We start from the raw sequence: 20,184 nt of genomic DNA, 5'->3' as shown, positions 1-20,184 counted from the left end.
GTGTAGTATTCGGGTTAAATCCCGTTACGGCATATTCTGTCGTCAGGAATTCGGGTGTATTTGGGTAATTTTTTTTGTTTGTTTAATAAAAATTTGTCTTAACATGGAACTAATGTTTAGCGATGTTATCAAACTTTATTTTAATGCACGCTTACGAGCGTGCCACGCGACCCGGATGTTTTCGGGTAGATTCGGGTTAAACCCGAATTTTACAGATTTCGTTCGGGGGGTGAATATCGGGCGGATACGGGTTTAACCCTAAAAAGTCAGGCCCTAGCTCTATGCCATGTACGGTGAAAGTATATACCACAGTCTCACCTCGTGTATGCGCACGGTGTAGTGCCCAGTTGGCGACACCTCTTTGGGGTTATGTCTCAGAAGAATGCGCGTGTTCCCTTGCAGGAACACAAGCGGGTACTGCTGCATGAGGGTGTCGGGAAACTTGGAGTCCGACTCGCTCTCCACACGAAACCGTAAACGTCCATTATATGATGCGATCTGAAGTATAAGAACAGATCCTTTCTGTGACATCAACGGCTGTACATGACGTAGGCATCCACGTGGAGGCGGAAGAAGAGGAAACGGGTGTGGCAGGAGCCAGAGTACAATGAAGGTGTCTTACACACGATAGGTCAGGCATAATGTTAGCTATACATACTTTTAGCGTGAGCCAGCACAAGAAAAGTTGGAGAATGCTGAATGATGACTTGTTGGCAACATGTATGCATCATGTGTTCCGCGAAGGTTTCCCCGGCTGAGTAGTTCGTACACCAAAACCGATTAATTACCCGAAAAAATCGCAGAGTGTCGACGCGTTTCTTTTTTCTTGGAATACTTTTTTTACTGAAGGTCCCGATACGTAAAACAAAGGATCCGTAAGTGTGCGAAGGTAAAACTTTAAAAGTTAGGATGTCTATTGAAATAGGGAGCGTATGCAAATGAGCCGCTCACTGCTCAGTTCATGGCCAAAAAGAAAGTTCTTCGATGGCACTACCTGTACGTGAATTAGTCAGCCGGGGGGACCTTCGTGAAACGTCTGGTATATGAAGCTGAATGTTTTCCAAAAAACATAAAAGGTCATAGCCAACACTCTATCGTGTTTCGCAAAACATAAATGAGGCTGGCACGACCCTTATCAAGCTTCTTTATCCAATTTTTGTAAAAGTAGCCAAAAGAAGAAGCTGACACAGCACTTACTTACTTTGATGAAGCTGGAGAAACCGGTTTGAACCAATCAAGCAAATAATCGGACATGCCATTTGACACTGACACATCACAAGCTCATTAAACAGAGACAAACCTTATCACCAAGAAATTCATCAGGAAGGGACCAGTAGAGTGGTTGGTCTATCAAATATGGAATGCCAACTCGACTTGGTCCCTGCGCCTTGGGTGGCGGGATCACTTTGTAGTGGTACACCTGTCGAAGTTCAGGCTGGCCGACGTCGGTGGTGACCTCTTGTGGAGGGGTCACGATCTATTGAGGAAAACGAGCCGTATTCGAGCAAGATTTAGTTTAATAATAGTATAGTAATAATAGGTAGCTTTATTTAACCACACTTGAGGTGGGAGGCACTGGCAAGAAAGCTGCCAGCTCGACGGGGCTGACCAGGCCCCCTTGGACGTATATTTTGCATGAATCATGCTCGAGGACATGTAATTCAATTGAATGCAATTCGAATAAGCGAGGGACTCACATCTGCCCAAATTGCTCTAGCCTGTTGACATTTCTTGGTTCTTCCAAACATGAAACATTCTGTGCATCCCTTCGGATTGGTGGCAACCAGGGAAAAGGTGCCTTCCTTGCATTGCTCGCAGCGTCTGCCATGAACGTTTTCCTGTTTAACAAAAGTCAGTTATCCATTTACGAACAAAATCCATTTTCGAACATTCATCCCAACGCTATCCATTTTGTTACGTGGAGCGCTAGAAAGAAAAACTAAATGCCGCTGACCCACGGAAGGATTCCTTTTCTTTATTTATTTTTTTTCTTTCAGTTTTCACTTAAGGTCTCTTTGATTTTGATGCACTCGCTGCATCAGATGTGCTGCACTAGAAAGTTCTGCGATGGTGCCGTGAGCATGTAGTGCCAGTTCAGACAGTTCAAGTGCAGCTTTAACACTAGCTCTTCTCGGTCGCTTCCAAAATGAATGAGCAAGTACAGTGGACTTGCCATCTGCAATCTGGACATATTGCCACTGCTCTGTCACTAGCGCTGATGCTGTTGCTCTTTCTTTTAATACTGTTGCAAAAATCTTGCAAACAACTGTGATGTCCTTTTCCATCCTGCTGATGCATACCCGCATTATTGTCTGTTCGATGTAGTTGCATTCTTGCTGTACAGCCCCCTACCCAGCAAGCACAGACTGGCTGCGATCTTCAGAACTAGGAATGCACGTTTACAAAACAAATAGGAAAGTGCACAGTGCATTCATGGCACTGGAGCAATGAATAGGAGAGCGCTGTGCTGCTTGGAACGAGTGCAGCGAGTGCGGCCAAGTCAAAGATACCTTTCGTGTGAAGTGCAAAGTTAAGGAAATCCCCCCGAGAATTTTTCCTGCTACATGTACCATGATGGGAGGGTACTAACAGTGTGCGGAGGAATGTAGTACAAAACCAAAGGGGCACCCTCATTCTCAAGGGGGATTCTCAAAAGTCCCACAGTCTGTGACAGAACGAACCTTGCAAGGACACTGTCCACGTTTGTCACACTGGCAAACCCCTTGAGCGTTGCAGCTGTCCGGTTGGGTTCCATCCATGTGGCAGTCGCATCGCTTGCAGGTAGGAAAGCCGTAGTAGCCGTGACGACAGCGATCGCAGTGCTGACCTTCGAAGCCTTCCTGGCAGCGGCACTGTCCGGTGGCATCGTCGCAGTTCGGGCCCAAGGAGCCCAAGTGGTTGCATTCGCATAACTGCAGAATTGCAAAATTACTTACAGCCAAATCGAACGAAGTGATCTGAGCGTGTTGGCCAAAACTGTCTCAATGATGATGCAAATAGGAAAGTAAAAATGGGTTAATTCTACCTAGGGTTGCCACCTTTCGTAGTGAAAAATACCGGCTGAGGGAGAGGAGGTGGAATAGAGGGAAAGAAGGAAATGTTCGCGGGAAAGGGAAAGTGGGTGAGGGGTGGAGAGTATACAGAGAGAGAGAGAGAGAAAGAAGACTCGCTCGAGACAACAATGATAATAATAATGAATAACTAAGAAAACGACTGGTGACTACGGAGTTGGATCTGTCCTCCAGATTTATTCAAGCTGTAGTGGAATGTTGAAAGGAAAAACCCCGTAAAAGCCCTTATGAAAGGTGTTGAGCCACAAATACCGGCAAACTGCTGCCGGTATCACCTTCCTACCGGCAACCGGCAGAGCGAGCAAATAACCGGCCATGCCAGTATAATACCGGCCTGGTGGCAACTCTAGTTCTACCACATTTAACTCTAAAGCACCAGTATCTAAGTGCAGTGGCCGACCGATTTTTCGCATTTCGGATTATTCGGACTCGTTCGATATATTGGACTCCCGTGGGGAACGGTGACGCTGAACGGTGACGCTGTCGCTGTTCGTCAGCTTTTGACGCTATGGGCACGTCTGTTAGGTAAATTCTGCAGCCGGTACGCGAATCAGACTCTGCAGACGACCGTCCGTAGCTGTCCACAATCACTATGGTGAAAGTGCTGTCGCTGTTGCCAAATATGTGCAACGAACCTACGACGCTCGCGCAAATGCAAGCGGATATCATGACAGACAGGTGCCAGATTTGATTTATTTAGAATACCGCTACCCAAGTGGACCGTTACAGATGCGACGGGGCATAAAAAAGACCTCTTTGGTTCGGCCGTAGCGAAATAATTTTGAATTTAGTGATCGTCGTTTTTTTTTTTGACTGCCGTACTATTGCCGACGTTTTTTCCGGTCACCGTCAAGTTCGGAAAATCGGTCGGCTACTGTACTGACACATAATACTACCTTGCAGCCTTCGACGGGATCAAAGCCCCAGGCACCACTGTTGCAACGGTTGCAGCGTGGGCCTCCAGTGTTGCGAGGGCAGATGCAACGTCCGGTTTCTTCGTCGCACACGCGACCTGGCGTGTCACATGGCTCGCACGCTGTAATCAATTAATTAATTGACTGTAATACTGTAATTAATTAATTTGACATAGTACAGTCAGTTTACAGGAGGACGCCAGCTCGTTCCTACCGTTACATCCGTGCCTTCCAAACTTGTAATGTCCTGGAAGGCACCTGTCGCATTCCTTTCCTCCGACCCCCGGCTTGCAAGGACACTGTCCTGTCCTTTCGTCGCACTGGTTGCTCAAAGACCCTGTTGCATGACAGCGGCATTCCTCGCAACCTCTTCCAGACTGTATGTTCCAGTAACCACCCTGTAAACAGGTTAATTATTATTAGTTGGAATCCGAAGTTTTAGGGTTTTACCAAATCCTTCCTCAAAATTTGCACCCCAAATTGAAGGTTGCCTCTTTAGGGTGAAACCCTGATTTTTACCCATCCTTTTGCCCTCACTGAGACGTCTGTAGGAATTCACTAACTTGTTTAGCATGTAGTAACTAGTAAATGTAGTAACTTGCTACGACCTTTGAACATGATTGCGGCAAGCTAATTAACCGAAGTCATATTAACGAAAGTCAAGGGGGGCAAACATGTGCAACCTTGTATTGCTCCTGGTTATAAGTGCACTATAGATAAAGGTGAGCACGGATTGGAGTGACAGTATATGCATGCGCACAGCATCAGCGCATGCAAGATCCACAACAGCATTCGCAACTGCGCTAGTTACAATAGGTGCATCTGCATGGACTACATCCGCACATCCGTAGTCATTGCATTTGTACAAAAAAACTGCATGACGATGTCATGTTACAAATGTTTTTTTTTTACTTTTCAGCATACAACTCTCTTGGGAACGTTACGTCATCCACAGCTGTCTAATAATAGCAGTTTGAGGAACAGCTATGCAATGGATGGCACACTTCGACACTGTTTTGAATTCACTACGTCCTGTCCTAGCAGACATCAGTAGAGGTGCACTAATGCTCATTTGCGGATGAAATGCAGACGTGCGGTTACATACCTGACATCGGTCACACTGACGGCCAACAACAGAGGGATGACAGCGGCATTGCCCAGTTCTTTCATCGCACTGAGGAGCGAGAGATCCATGGGGATCACAGCCACAGTCTAAACAGAGGTGGTACACAATCATTTTCTAATGTCAGCAATAAATACTGGGCACGTTGGTACAACATAGCGACATCGTCTATTTGTCTTCTTTGTTCGCTTGGCGCTATTCACGAGCAAGATTTCCTAATGTCACACTTGGGTTCTGCTACACAAATTAGTTAGAGCGAGTGAAGCGCATACAGACACAGCGGAACACATATTTGTAGTTTTGAAGTTTGAAGCTTAATACGAACAAGAATATAGTTCTTAGTGAAACAGAGCAGCCATGCTGTTGCATCTCGTATCACAGCATCCTATATAAAGTTCACTCACTGCTTTGATATCATAAGAGGTAATTCTTGGTTGAAACTTTATTCCTAGGCCATTATATATGTATCTACAGTCAAGTCAGTACTATTTTGTACACATATACTCCAACTTCAGCTGGACTATGTCGTCTATGTTGTTGGCTATGTACTATTTGTTGACTTGCTGCCTAATAAACGATGACTGCACACACAACATTGCCCCATCATCCAGATATATATAGGTCCATGTAAAGGTATGTAGCATATGTTAGCCAATGTTAGCTTTTGTGCAATGAAATTTGGAATATGCCTTTCACACAATAAGAACAAAGGGCCCCGCTATCACACTATTCATAGGGCCTGACTTTTTCGGATTTTATTTTTGGCCAAACTCGGGGGGTAAATATCGAGTGATATTTTTCATTCGAAAATTCAGGTGTATTCGGGTTAAATCCCGTTACGGCATATTCTGTCGTCAGGAATTCGGGTGATTTCTTTTTGTTTAATAAAAATTTGTCTTAACATGGAACTAATGTTTAACAATGTTATCAAACTTTATTTTAATGCACGCTTACGAGTGTGCCACGCGACCCAGATGTTTTCGGGTAGATTCGGGTTAAACCCAAATTTTACAAATTTCGTTCGGGGGGGTAAATATCGGGCGGATACGGGTTTAACCCTAAAAAGTCAGGCCCTAACTATTCAGTCCAAAACTACACGAGGGTAGCACTTACATCGACAACCTTCGTACGAAAAGCCGTAGTGCGCTTCGAGGCAGGAATCGCAGTGGGTTCCAAAGACTCCGGGCCGACAGTGGCATGCACCCGTGATTGGATCACAGCGGCTGGACACAGACCCTCTCGGATCGCAAAGGCAAGGAACGCAGCCAGATTCAACATTTCCGAAGCCATCCTGTACAGAAAACATACACAAATTTTGCGCTACAGTCCCAACAAACAACGTAATGTGGGACTGGGCATTGTGCTTGTCGTTTCTGCATTTCATTGGCCTCGGCTGTTACTATGTGTCAGCTGAGAAAGACGCCGCGCGCCTCGATTGTGTTGGTCTATGTGAATGTCACCGGGAAAAATGTGAGAGAGAGAGACATGTGCAGTGGGCATGTCCTTGTGTATCTGGTTTATGTGTTTATCAGAAGGTAGCAAGCGCAGTATGTAAAAGTAGCATCGTTCATCAGAAATTGAAGGCAGTCTCAACACTTGTGGCCTTTTAGTTGACCGCTATAGTCTTTAGTCATAACATCAAGAGCTTTGATTAATCTGTGTTGTGTCTCTAGACTGTTGTGTAAATGTGTTTTGAGCTAGAGCACTGCACGGGCCACATTTTTAGGCCCGGGCACGGCCCGAGCCCAGCCCGAGCTCGGCCCACTTTTGATTTACCTGCACGGTTCAACGGCACCATATCTGGCCCCGGCCCGACCCAAGCCCAAAATATTTCTGGCCCAGGTCCGGTCTGGTCCAGTCCGACCAGGCCCGAGCCCAACCCGAGCCCAGCCCCAAAAAATTTATTAAAATTGCTGCCCGGCCCAGTGTAGCGGGCTGTAAAAGTTGAGGGTGGCCAACTAACACTGGGGTAACACAGGCTAGTCAAACACGAGCCCAGCCCAGGCCCACAAAAAATACTTTACCCATCCTGGCCCTGGTCCTGGTCCATGGGCCCAGCTGGGCTCGAGCTTTCGGGTTAAGCCCGAGCCCGTGCAGTGTCTTATTTTGAACGTGATACCGCAGGTACAAAACATCACCGATGCTGTTATAGTGTGCTACTGCTATAAAAATATAATGTGCAACCTCCGTGAAAGCCAATGTGCATTTCAACATTAAGTACGACGCTTACATGACACCTGTCACAAGCTCTTCCCGAGAATCCAGGCTTGCACGTGCACTGGCCAGTTGTTCGATTACATTGCTGACTCGTTGAACCCACCACACTGCAGTCACAAGCTGAAATGAGAAAGAAAGACAAGAATTCCATAAAAATGCAACGGAGACAGACGACGACCTTTTATCGGACACTTACTCCGGCATTCCTCAACAGTAGGGTTACCATAAAACCCATCAAGGCAGTCCAGGCAGTGCCATCCGCCAGTGTTGCCACGACAGCGAAGGCAACGTCCCGTGCGGTGATCGCAGTATCCGGCGATGGAAGTGTCCGTGTTGGGCCCACACCTACACGGGCGGCACTCTTCGCCGGGAGTGGTTGGGTTGCCGTAATACCCATCGGCACACCTTATGCGAGATTTTTAAAAATTATTAATATATATTAATTAATACGCGTAAAAAAACGTACAGTCGACCCCGAATTTATTTGGACTTCATTCGTCCCCGGAAAAGAAACACGGGGACGGATATTAGTTCATAAAATTTATATCTTATAGTCGGTGAAAACTTAAGTGCTACAGTTGAGACCGCCCACTCATCCGTGGAAGGCTCCTGCGATTGGCTACCAGCCTTTGCACGACGCCCCCGCTTTGCGATGTAGTGTTGGCTCTTTCTCTCTCACCCCAGTCCCCTCCCTCGACTATCCTCGACTTTGATGACCAAGAGCGAGGGAGGCTCCGCCTCCAAATGGTGCGCCAATAGGAGGACTCCGGAGGCGGAGCGCTGCGGCCTCTGCTCTTACCTAATAGATGGCACATCGGTAGCGCTGGGCTCGGGATATGCGAGCCGCTGTCGTCTGCTTCTTCCGGTAGAGTCTGCTAGAAGCAGACGACAGCGGCTCGCATATCCTGAGCCGAACGCTACTGATGCACCATCTGTTAGGCAAGAGCAGAGGCCGCAGCACTCCGCCTCCCGAGTCCTCCTATTGGCGCACCATTTGGAGGCGGAGCCTCTCTCGCTCTTGGTCAGCAAAGTCAAGGATAGTCGTCCCCTCTTGGCCGCACCACACTACATTTGCGCGCGCAGAGCGATTCTTGTGTGGGGGCGGGGTCAAGTGTATGACTTATGCTGTCACTGACTATAGTTTATTCAGGCTTCAGTTTCAAAACCAGGACAGGAATTTCAAGGAGAGCTTGAGCTGTTATAGCTTTACACTAATGACAATGGACAGTTTCCAAGACAACAAAGGTTGATCAGCAAGTGCTTCATCTTGCATTTTGCTTATCTAGATCCCTCACAAACCAGAAATTTGAATTGGAATCGGCCAGTGTCAGATAATAATGGGGGTCGACTGTCTAACGCGTAACGGCTGTTACACACCTTTCGCATTTATTGCCACTGTGGTTTGGGGGACACTCCGTACAGACATAATCACTTTCTCCAGAGGTCGTCAGCACGGAGCGACAAGCGGGCGAAAACCTGTCGTCGTCTGCCAGTGGGCAGGCGCAGGGCTTGCAGTCGTCCGGGAAACCGAGCAGAGGGTTGCCATAGTAACCCGGTAAGCATTTGTGGCACTTCTCTCCCGTCGTAAAGTGCAGACAGTTCTGTGAAAGAAAGCGACGGCCGCATTCCATTTTTATCATTACTGTGCGTTTGACCAAGAACAGAAGTTTTAACTTCTGCTCTTGACGTAACGTACGTAAGAATTTTGACTTACGTAGCACCTTCCAAGGGATGCGTCACAAGATTCCGCGTGATTGTTGCAGTCACAGCTCTCGCATCGTCCTCCAACGAGCGTGTCATTCACACGACGGTACCCCGGAGCACACAGCTAGCCAAAATTATAAACACAGAGAGCAAGCTCATTCCGAGTTACCAACTGTATACTCTTATTTAAATGTCATTACATAAGTAGGTTACTTCGTCGGAGTCAGGTGATCCGTTTAGAAGTAAAGATACTGCAAATGATTCAAATTGGGCTTACTTCACAAGAGAGACCACCATAACCAGGTGGGCACTGGCACATTTCGACAGATGTCATCTTCTTGACACTTTTCGACTCCCTTGATGCTACAGGAAGTGCTATGTCGCTCATTCTACAAACAAGAAGAACAAGCAATTCTTTACTGCATAGAACAGAATTAGAAATATACTGAGCGCTACAGCAGGATTAGTAATGGCAGAAATTATCAAATTAAAACTAAAATTCTTGAAACAGCATAATAGTTGAAGCCGAAATGTGTTACAGGATCACATGCATATAGATGTAGGGTCGGACTTCTTCGGGTGAGATGTCTTTTCAGGATTTGTGGGGAAAAAATCGGGTGCTATTTTGAGATAGCGTCTGAAATTCGGGGGTGAAATTTGCACCGCATCTGCAACAACATATCTGCACACATCTTTTCGTGTGCCACGATACACACATCGTATCAAACCTAAAACTATGCAGTGTGACAGTGGTGACACCTGGCGGTGGTGGCGACAGTGGCGACACCTTTCGCGAAGCGAAAAGGTAAACTAACGGAATCAACGTCACGCCTGGCTGCATGCGGCCCATTTGCTTACAAGTTTTGCTAGGGATCCTTAGCCACAGCTCTAGTTGCGCATGTTGTAAAATTGTGCGCGGCCAAAACGGGTTTGCAGCTGGACGGCTGCGACACGGAGTGACAAGTGGCTGTCATGACACCCCCAGGGGGAGGGGGGCACAGAACTCCAGTTTCCCGTCTAAGTGAGGGGAAACCGTCTCCCATCTTCCTGTGTCTTAACTGCGCTTAGCTTTAGCTTAAGCCACTAGCGTTTTAGTCGCAAAATAAACCTCACTGAGCAATGTCTTTGTGCCACGTGTCTTCTTATCGGTCCTTTGTACCGGGCCAACAACGACAGCTTCACGGTGTCATCCATATATTGTGTAACGAGTGGGATATCGCAAGGTATTCTTCCACTACAGAGCATTTCTCACAAGCGGGAAGAGAACGGAGTTTAGAGCCGATGCACGCGCGTAGAGCACTGATAAAGTTGCACAAAAGAAGCTTCCAGAAGCTTCCTTACGACAAGGTTTGTAGCCCAGTTCTCAAACGGGTCAGGTGTCTCGTAATACTAACTGCGCCAATCTACCTCACATCCTCTTTAACGAATTTATCTTTACCGCATACTTTTTCACAGTCTCCTGGGTTTCGTTATAAAGAAGTTTGACTGTATGTCGTTTCACAGCTGTAGCTTTTTCTCCGAACTTCGGATTCTAACAGAGATACGAGGAATAAAAGACGAAAAACATCGAATTGTCGGAACATCCTCTGAATATAAAAACAAAAAACAAAGAAAGCTCTGAAAAACTGGAACCCTAGTTATGAGTAGAGCCTGAAGTTTTAGGGTTTAACCTGCTTCTCCCCCGAATTTGCACCCCGAATTGAATGTTGCCTCTTTAGGGTACAACCCAATTTTTACCCGGCAAATTGGCCTCGCTGAAACGTCAGTAGGAATGCACAATAGCTCGTTTCGAAGCAAACACAATTACATCACTGTTTGTACCAAACCAGTACAGTGTGCTTGAGTAATAGAGCCCGATTTCTCCATGAATTTAGCATACTGGAAGTTTTTCCACCGGAATTCGCACGAATTTAGAGTACAGATTGATTTCCCTCGTTTTTACCCCATCTTTGAATCAGGGGGAAAATATTTCCCAAAAACTTCCGGCTCTAGTTATGAGTCATACACTCACGCGCCCTCTACTTGATCTGTGTGGTACTTGGCTCTCAGCAAGAACCGATCCATATTGTGCAGGAGAAGAGTGAATTCCTGTCTCGTCGGCGTCCCCAGGGGACGGCCACGGTCGTCCAGAATCTGCCACTCCTGCTCACGAAGTGGTGCAGACACCGTGACGTTACCACGACTGGGCTTCTGCCCTTTGCCAGGAGTGTACCCGACACGAAGGCCATTTCCCTAGATGGAACGTCATATATTACATGCTTGTCGCAAAACAAGTTTCCTACTCCAAATGTAGTGTAGCAAGCAGACCTATAGGATAGACCTATAGCATAGATATAAGTATATCGTAGACTAATATCCTGATAGGCACATCAATGGATCCACTTAGGTTAAGGTTAGGTTAGGTTGGGTTAGAGTGCGCCACCCCCCTGCCATGAGGGACTTCCAACGCCACAGCTAATATCATCTGAACATTCACGGAACAAGACACTGCAAGGTTTTGCAGTCTATGACCGATATAATCAATTGACGGAATACTATGGAGTTTACCGGTTACAAGCAATGCAGTAGGAATCTTCAACAAAATATTTACATTATGTGGACGGTACCTAAACAGTAATTTGTAGCTACAGGAAAGTTTATATACTTGCAGTGTGGCTAGTTCAATAACCGGTTCAACACAAGACTCAAGAACTGAACTTAGTCTAATAAATATCTTGCGAGATTTAGAACAGTGAGTAGAGCCAATGGCACCTAAAGATGACAAGGCCTGCTTGTTGGTGGAAGCGATATCGCTTTAAGGGTCCTGTCCGTTACAGCACATGAAGCAATCGGATTTGGGGCACGGTACTCATGCACATATGGTGACTGCAATTGTCTGCCAAAAGAAATAGGAAGCAATGAAAGTATGAACTGCTGAAGCAGACGACGGTAATCAATGTGAAAGTTCTATCTGTTGCAACTTGTTTGGTTTGTTTCACTTCAAACATGGCCCCATTAATGCAGGGTTAGTCTAGCAAACGTTACACATTTCGATCGCATCGTAAAAATAGATGATGGGGTTTAGCCAACCCCAAACTTCGCAGACTGTAGCCATTTGTCTCAAGTTTTGTTGGAATTTTTTGTGAGCGCTGTGGTCCTCTAGAAGAAAAATTAAAAATCAAAAGCAAAATCTCATTCTGTGCATTTTCTATGGCCTATCTCACTCAAAAGCCGCCATTTTCTCCTGTCTGCGCCTCATTTTCATTTCTCCGCACACAGATGGCATTACCGTACAGAACAGGAGGATTAATGCATAACGCCAGAATCATGGTCAGAATAAGAATGTCACATCGTTGTAGGCAGCGCCACCTGTGTGAGGTGATATGAATGTGAAGCAGAGACAAGGAAAATGGCGGTGTTTGCGTGAGATAGGCCATTGAAAATGCATGGGGCGAGTTTTCGCTTGATTTTTAATTTTTTTTCTGCATGACTATGGTCCCTACAAAAAATTACAATAAAACTCGAGATAAATGGCTATCAGTCTTCAAAGTTTGGGGCAGGCTAAACCCTGTCTTCTATTTTTACGATGCAATCGAAATGTGTAACGTTTGCTAGACTAACACTGTAGGTTTATAATTGCATGGGCTCTCATCTGGAAAATGTAACAGATGCACGATACTTCAACAAACATCATCAAGACTCGGAGCGACAGCCATATGCAAATGACAAACGGGAAGAGGGCCTAGTTTCATATTAGTGGCATTGGTAACACGCTAGAAACAAGAACGTCACCTGCCGTCTCAAGCTTTCCCATTCGTCCTACTGACCTCCAAGATGACCACGGGGCCGTCCACGAAGTGACCCGACGTGTCTCCACGAGCCGCGACGTAGTTCAGCATCACTTTGATATCCCCACCATAAGAATAGAGCTGTCAAAAAAAGTTAACACAGCGTCACTAGGCATTACTTTGCGTCCTCAGAACAGCCGACCTTATTTCCGAGGAACTTCTCTGGAGCCTCCCAGTAATACATATCCATGCCGACATCGTCATCTGCTATCGTGAGCTGTCCCCTCTCAGGAGTGGGCTGAACTTCCTTTCGCCGAGGTATGTCCGTTATTACCCAGCCTTCTGGATCTGTGACCTGGAAAGGAGGTGATATGTTATGCCGATGAGGCCCAAGAAAAACTAGGTAGTCTGATGCTACATTTCTTGACTTCATGTTCAGGTTGCTGCGGCTTTGCATCCTCTTTCCTTTCGCGTAAATAATATCCGTAATCTAGCTAGTGTATGGAATGAAACCGCAGACAAGCATAATGCAGTACCATAACCAACTGGCCTGGGTAGTTGCTTCGTTATCATTCACAAACAATGACTACTCTCCCCATTACATTATTACACCCCACCCCCACCCCCCACTCCGAGCATATCTACACAGTATGGCTATATCACGCTCTTGCATTGCGCATGCATGTGCCTTCCACCTGCCCTCGTTTACTCAAATTCAAAGATAGCGCAGTGGCTAATAATAAAGGGACTTTTTTTATTATTAATAATTAAACTTTTCCACATCAAAAAATCACAACAATCGCATCACAAAGATGCCATTAGCTTGACAGCTGTACAAAAGGAAGGGGATTAATCAGTTGTATCATTCGTGATTTAAGTGCAAGGGAAATCACGACTGGCGCTTTCCCTCTCTCCTTCTTAAGCACATAATAAACGTATTACGTAACAAAAATATTATTACTTGTACGCAGTGATGGCCACTAACTACTTCTACAGTAGTTTAACTATAACTACTAACTACTTCGTGGTGAAGTAGTTTAACTAGTAGTTCAACTACTTTTTAGGGGAGGTAGTTAAAACTACTTCTTTAACTACTGCAATGTATTTTAACTACATCTATAACTACTTAACGTTGTCCATCAACAACAATCCCATACTATAGTGTTCTTGGGCACCTAAATATGAATCACAAGCAGTGATGAAAGTGAAGATTTAGTACACATGCACGGCACAATTGCTCCGCACCTCCGTTCTCTTCAAACAAGTAGCTCAAGGTAAAAGTCAGAAGCACAATCGTGCCGTAAAGCTTGCAACAAAATCGGAAGTAGTTGGCGCCTGCAGTAACCTAACTACTGTAGTTAACTACTCAAAATAGTAGTTTAACTAGTAGTTACCACTACATTTCTAGAAGTAGTTGATAACTACTTTTTAACTACAATCAGGTAGTTTAACTAGTAGTTTAACTACATGTAGTTAACTACTGGCCATCACTGCTTGTACGTGCCTTTTATGCGCTATCGCCCATGAGTTTGAATGTCTCGGTGCATTTATCGTTATATCTGGTGATTATGGGATAAAACGCGATTACAGCATTTAGTGTGCGTGTGAGTGATATGAGGGGGCAAAAGATGCACTAACGTATTCTACACCCCAGTCACTGGGGCGGCAGATGTTGGTGATTCCAAAACAGTAACAGGAAGAACATCCTTCGGGATTGCTCTCGGACAAGTCGTAGAATCCGTGGGAGCACTGATCGCATCGATCGCCTTCCACGTGTTTCTGGAAAGAAAAGAGACGAAGCACCGACTCCGTGAGAGACACTGCTAAATATCGGGTTATATAACTGCCTCAATAATTCGGGTGCAATCGAGTTGAACCGAATCAGATTCAAGCGAATTCTGGTTGAATCGGATTGAATCAAGCGTAAATCTTTGGTTTACCTGACATAATACGTCACACAACAGTAGACGCAGGGTATCAATATTTAGACCGTGCATCTAAGAGGCAGCAAGGTCTCTGTTTTCACGGCTTGTACAAGCATATTTACTGGAGTTGCGCAAATATTCGGAGTCTCAAATTCAAATTGAATATAAATCACTCGAAGTATTCAATTCGTGAATCAAATATCTAATATTTGTTTGTTCCCAATATTGGACCATTCCCAAAAGTGGGCTTCACCTGATGCTTCCCTGCATGAGGTGAAGCCTGCTTTACGAAATCGCTAGTACAGTCAAACTCCTTTATAGCGAACACCTTTTTAACGAAAATACCGCTACAGCAAATTTTTTTGCGGTTCCGCTGGATCCCTATAGGTCCAATAATGGACATCCTTTTTAACGAAAATACCTTTACTGCAAATTTTTTTTGCTGTCCCCTGAGTTTCGTTGTAGAGGAGTTTGACTGTACTGCAGGAGCAAAATAACACAGGCGGACCGTTGTTTCCTTTTTATTTCTGCATTGCAACGTCTTTTAAAACATTATAGTGAAACTGCAAGCAAAACACTATCGGCATGCAACGATGCATAGCTAGGTAAGACACCATCTTGCCCGACTACACAGAATGTGTTGTAGCTTGAAAGGACCATCCTGTACTTCGACTGTAGTCATCTCACAATGACTCGAATACAGTCAAACTCCTTTACAACGAAACTCAGGGGACAGCAAAAAAAAATTTGCAGTAAAGGTATTTTCGTTAAAAAGGATGTCCATTATTGGACCTATAGGCTCCAGCGGGACCGCAAAAAAATTTGCTGCAGTGGTTTTTTCGTTAAAAAGGTGTTCGCTATAAAGGAGTTTGACTGTATTAGGTACCTACCTTGCAGACGCAGTGCCCATCACACTGAGTGCTGTCTTCTGTTCCCGCATAGTGGCACCGACAGCGCTCACATCGGGGATAGTTCCTGTAACCTCGCGCGCAGCTGTCGCACTTGGGCCCGGCAAATCCCTCGTGGCAGATACAGTCGCCCGGGAACTTTGCGTGATGATTTCAAAGTACATAACGTTAAGACTGTGGTCGAGAAAGAGAAATACGCGTAGTGTGGAAATTATTTCTCACCAGGCCTTCGTTTATGTGCGTATCATCGGAAACGCATTTCCGCGTCGCGCCCGGGCCGGAGCAGGAACATTTTTGGCACGGCTCGAGGCTATCCGGGCGCACGTTGTGTGGCCGATAGTAGCCGTCTTCGCAACGTTCGCAGTTAACGCCGGAGGTGTGGTGCTAGGTACATAAAGTTGTTACAATTAAGAACCGTGTCTAAATAAATAGCTCTCGAGTGCTACCTCGGAGTGCTACCACCTAGGAGTGCAAACATGAAAAAGAAGCGAGCAAATTTGTGGGACAAAGACTATAACATTTAACGAAAACATCTTCTTTGGGTTTCTTTGTATTTGACTCGAAGTTTCGAGCGTGTTAGGCATTAACTGACAATCTGTTACATTGGACACGAGGTTTTACAGGAGGAGGTCCCGAAGTAAACTTTCGGGAGGACCTCCTGTTATAAATTTTTTGAGAGTGCGTGTTTGGCAGATGCATGTAATGTTACTAAGCTAACAAAACAACAAAACAAAAAAACTCACTCTCACAATTTGTTTTTTTAAATTCCACAGCCACCAGACAATGGTGGCTTCCAAACTTCCATACAACCAAACTGTCCTTGCGTTTGCTGACCGAGGGCGAGGGAGGCTCCACATCCTGGATGCTGGCCAATAGGAGAGGCTTCCGCATTCTCCTATTGGCCGGCATCCAGGAGGCGGAGCCTCCCTCGCTCTTGGTCAGCAAACGCAAGGATAGTCCAAACTTCCATAGGGCAAAGAGCGCTAAAAAGAAAAAAAAAAGCACGTTCATCTCGTGATTGTGGTTTTAGCTCTCTTAGCCCCATGGAAGACTACGAAAGAACAGCCTCACAACATTACAGTGGCAGTAAGTTCAAAGAAGAACAACGTTCATGTTGTCCCGCAGCTAACTTACGGTGCAGTTCTGACAGACGCCTCCCCCTTCATAGACACCCTGTGTGTTGAGACTAGCCTTCCGTTTGGCCACAGCAGGATCGTAGACGCAAGAAGACGCATGCCCGAAACACTCGCAAGCTGCATTAAGCGACATGTACGGGAAAAAGAAGCACTACATCAAATTAACGTCTACAACTACAGTAAACCCACGTTATGTCGAAGTCACTTCGTTCGAATTATCGCTTTATTCGAGGTACGGTGAAATCTCCGTGCGTTTACGCGTATTTACAACCGGATTATTCGAAGTGTGAACGTATATTAAGAAGCGCGTGCCTGAGAACAGGCTGCTGGTCGCCACCCAGAATGTTCCCGAAAGCCACATTTCCCTTCTTTTCTTTATTTTCTCCAAACACGATCACCCTTACAACCTCTTTTCCTTCTGTACAGTGATGAGTGGGAAAAGTATGACGCAGGAGGACGGCTTCTTGACATGGGAGAGAGGGGAGAGGGAGAGAGGGGGGACCAGTGGCCTTAAAGGAGCCCAGAAAGCCATCAAAAACATTTTCTGTTTCTGGTGAATTACGAAAGGATGTAACTTGACGTGACAGCTAACAACACAAAAATTCTCTGAACGCAGTATTTTTCTTGGAATAAAACGACCCCGAGCATGAACACGCGCTCACGCTCGACTCGCTCTGGAGGCCAAAACGAGGAGGAGGAGGAGGAGGATTGCGATGTCATCAGGGTTACAAGAGAGACCGCTCTCCAATCGGGGCCGGTTCTTTGAAATCGGCTTGCGGAACTTCTCGAAGTTTCGCAACGAGGCAGAGTGCAGTGGTGGCGACGACGAACAGACGACGTGCCTGAGGAAAATCCAAGAGCACCTCCTCGACGGCGGAGGGGCTACGTGCCAAACCCAGGTGACTGCGTTTTTTTTGTATGTCAATAAAATATTGTCGCGGTGACACGGTGTATTCGAATTTTCCTGGGTCTGAAACCCTGAATTTACCGTTTTTGAAGCATCTCCTCTTTTATCAAAAAACCGCTTATATCGAATTTTTTGGTAATCTTGTCGACTTCGATATAACGGGGGTTCAGTGTATATAGAAACGAAAAGGAATGACGAACCTTCACACTCTGCAGCATCCTCACCGGTACCCATCCGCCACGGTTGCTGGTTGTAGAGTGGACAGCATCGCTCACAACTGGTACCACAGGTGTTGTGTTCACATTTACAGTGGAGCTGTGTATCAACGTGGTGTACATTAAGCAAAATTTGTCACTATATCCCGGTTTGCATACATCTACATTGCATACATAGCAAGAGACAAAGAACAGCTAGCTCATCCATTGGACAGAAGAAAAATGCCTACGTCTCCATTTCGCTGCGCCGGGCATTCTTTCGCGTGACCGGAACACACGCACTGGCCTCCAATGGAGATGTCTCGGATGGTATAGAAGTACTGCGAGCAATTGTTCGAATGTTTACAAGATGCACTGCAAACTATGCAGACACAATATGTACATAATATGTAAAAGCTGGAGCTGCTTTCCGGGAACTGTATTACAAAGTACACAAATTCAACGTATGACAACGTACAATATGCAAATAGAGACGTATACATGTGCAAAATATGCCTTTACTGATATGGAAGTAGAAAATATGCATATAGGGAACATGTAAAAAAAATACATTTTGCCAAAAATGCAAATGCAAAATATGTTTAACATAGAGCCCAATATACAGGGTGTCTTTTTTTTTTTTTCGATACACATTTTTCATAAAAAACTATAAGGGCTATAGACATCCTGTCTTCACTTCTATCATCTCTCGGCTGGCGGACGTTCTTGGCCATCTGTTGCTCAACCGTCGAATGATTAATTACCTCAAAATCGTTAATTAACTTTTTCATTATAAAGGCTATGAAGTTGTCTCAAAGAGAAACATCTTCCCTTCGGTCACCTGATATCGTAGCCATTTTCGGAACAAAAATCCGTTCGATAGATCGTCGGCAAAGAATTTGTGAGGGAACACCATTTTTGTCTTTATTTTGTTCATTGCACATCTTCGGAGACGCGTGACAATGTGAGAGGGTGAAAGGGCGAAGTGCACAGTGTACAAAAAATATGTATATGTAAATATTCGAACAGCATAAAATATGTGCAAAGGGTGATGAACATTACTGTGCTTTATGTATAATTTAATTAATGGTTGTCAACTCCATTTCACAGTATGTGTGGTCATTTTTAGTCAGGTCAAACTGTAACCACCGAAGAGGTGACGATGTAGAAAAGTGACGTGGCCTGCTTACCCTGCGTGTAACAGATTTGTCCACCTTGTCTGGATCATTAGTCTGGAAGGTCATGAGGTCGGCGTTGAGGGTACGAATGCGCTGAAGACGCAGCCGGATGTACCGTGCTTTGGTGAAGTCCTGTGGAAACAAAGCTCGTGTTGCAACCACTGTATCTTTATAATCAACCACTTGAAAATCAAAGTTTGGTTGCACAACCGCAGGTACATGGGTACATCATAAATTCAAATGGTACTCAAAATGAATGAAAAAGAGGAACTGCCAAAAGAAGAAAAATGACTTCACCATGAGCTTTTCCGTGAACTCAACAGCACCAGGTCTTCCATTGACCAAAGATGTATGAATCTGTGGAAAAAGAAAAAAACGGTGGGATGCTGTCAGTATTGCCACGCTGCGTCAGCATTAGAGTGATGGAGACATTGATACGTTATTTCTATATGTAGGCGAAAGTGACTTTTTTTTTGGGGGGGGGGGGGGGGAGGCGGGTGTCTGTTTATGAGAAGAGTAGCTGAATTCGTCGTGTGGTGAATTCAATCGCTACATTTATTAATTTTTTTATCACCATCAACATCAACAACAATCATGTCTGTCCAGGAACTCGACTCCAAGAACATATACGTACAAAGGTAAGCGACGAACGCAACGCTAAATTAAAACGGGCCAAACACCCACAAAAAGAAAGAAAAGAAACGTTTGTTGGCGATGCATGGTTACTATAGCTACCGTTAACGTCACCGCGAAGTTATATCGTACAGCTTGGGACAAAAGTTTACGGAACACCGCGGGGTGTCGCATTTCTTCATTGGAGCGACACCCGAACAGCAAACGGGAGCGGACAAACATATTCAGAGTTGGATAGAATAGTCGCGGTCACCTGTTTCTTATTCTATCTCTTTCTGACAGTTAGCAGGGGGCCGCGCTCCGATGAAGAAATACGCCAGTGCCGTGTTCCGTAAACTTCTGTCCCAAGCTGTACCTACCGGAACGAATGGCAGAGTGCGAGACTCATAGTCGCATTCGTCGACTGGATGCAGCAGGTAAGGTAATGCCTAAAGCCACGTTATCAACGGTCTTCTGACGCACACTCTACTTTCGGATCCTACGACAGAAAACGCGAAAACCAAAGTG

At 45.4% G+C, this 20,184-nt stretch overlaps 1 protein-coding gene across 1 annotated transcript in view; it reads right to left on the bottom strand.

The window, feature by feature from the left end:
• LOC135398866 (laminin subunit alpha lam-3-like) overlaps nt 1–20,184 on the bottom strand; it is a 76,296-nt gene that overhangs the window by 27,642 nt on the left and 28,470 nt on the right. The window contains exons 5-28 of the mRNA XM_064630397.1: nt 19,342–19,401; nt 19,057–19,176; nt 18,118–18,207; nt 17,873–17,987; nt 16,764–16,882; nt 15,852–16,013; nt 15,612–15,767; nt 14,435–14,575; nt 12,999–13,151; nt 12,836–12,937; nt 11,041–11,261; nt 9,307–9,418; nt 9,040–9,153; nt 8,703–8,926; nt 7,522–7,730; nt 7,339–7,445; nt 6,222–6,399; nt 5,091–5,197; nt 4,200–4,383; nt 3,968–4,107; nt 2,682–2,912; nt 1,698–1,838; nt 1,301–1,477; nt 319–498 (exon numbers count right to left, since the gene is read on the bottom strand). Of these exons, the coding sequence (XP_064486467.1) occupies nt 319–498; nt 1,301–1,477; nt 1,698–1,838; nt 2,682–2,912; nt 3,968–4,107; nt 4,200–4,383; nt 5,091–5,197; nt 6,222–6,399; nt 7,339–7,445; nt 7,522–7,730; nt 8,703–8,926; nt 9,040–9,153; nt 9,307–9,418; nt 11,041–11,261; nt 12,836–12,937; nt 12,999–13,151; nt 14,435–14,575; nt 15,612–15,767; nt 15,852–16,013; nt 16,764–16,882; nt 17,873–17,987; nt 18,118–18,207; nt 19,057–19,176; nt 19,342–19,401 (3,543 nt within the window). The remainder of the gene's footprint in view (nt 1–318; nt 499–1,300; nt 1,478–1,697; nt 1,839–2,681; nt 2,913–3,967; nt 4,108–4,199; nt 4,384–5,090; nt 5,198–6,221; nt 6,400–7,338; nt 7,446–7,521; nt 7,731–8,702; nt 8,927–9,039; nt 9,154–9,306; nt 9,419–11,040; nt 11,262–12,835; nt 12,938–12,998; nt 13,152–14,434; nt 14,576–15,611; nt 15,768–15,851; nt 16,014–16,763; nt 16,883–17,872; nt 17,988–18,117; nt 18,208–19,056; nt 19,177–19,341; nt 19,402–20,184) is intronic.

This window comes from Ornithodoros turicata, chromosome 6, assembly GCF_037126465.1.
Source record: "Ornithodoros turicata isolate Travis chromosome 6, ASM3712646v1, whole genome shotgun sequence".
NCBI classification, from domain to species: domain Eukaryota; kingdom Metazoa; phylum Arthropoda; class Arachnida; order Ixodida; family Argasidae; genus Ornithodoros; species Ornithodoros turicata.
Note: the sequence above shows the minus strand (reverse complement) of the source record. Positions and strands in the feature narration are given on the sequence as shown.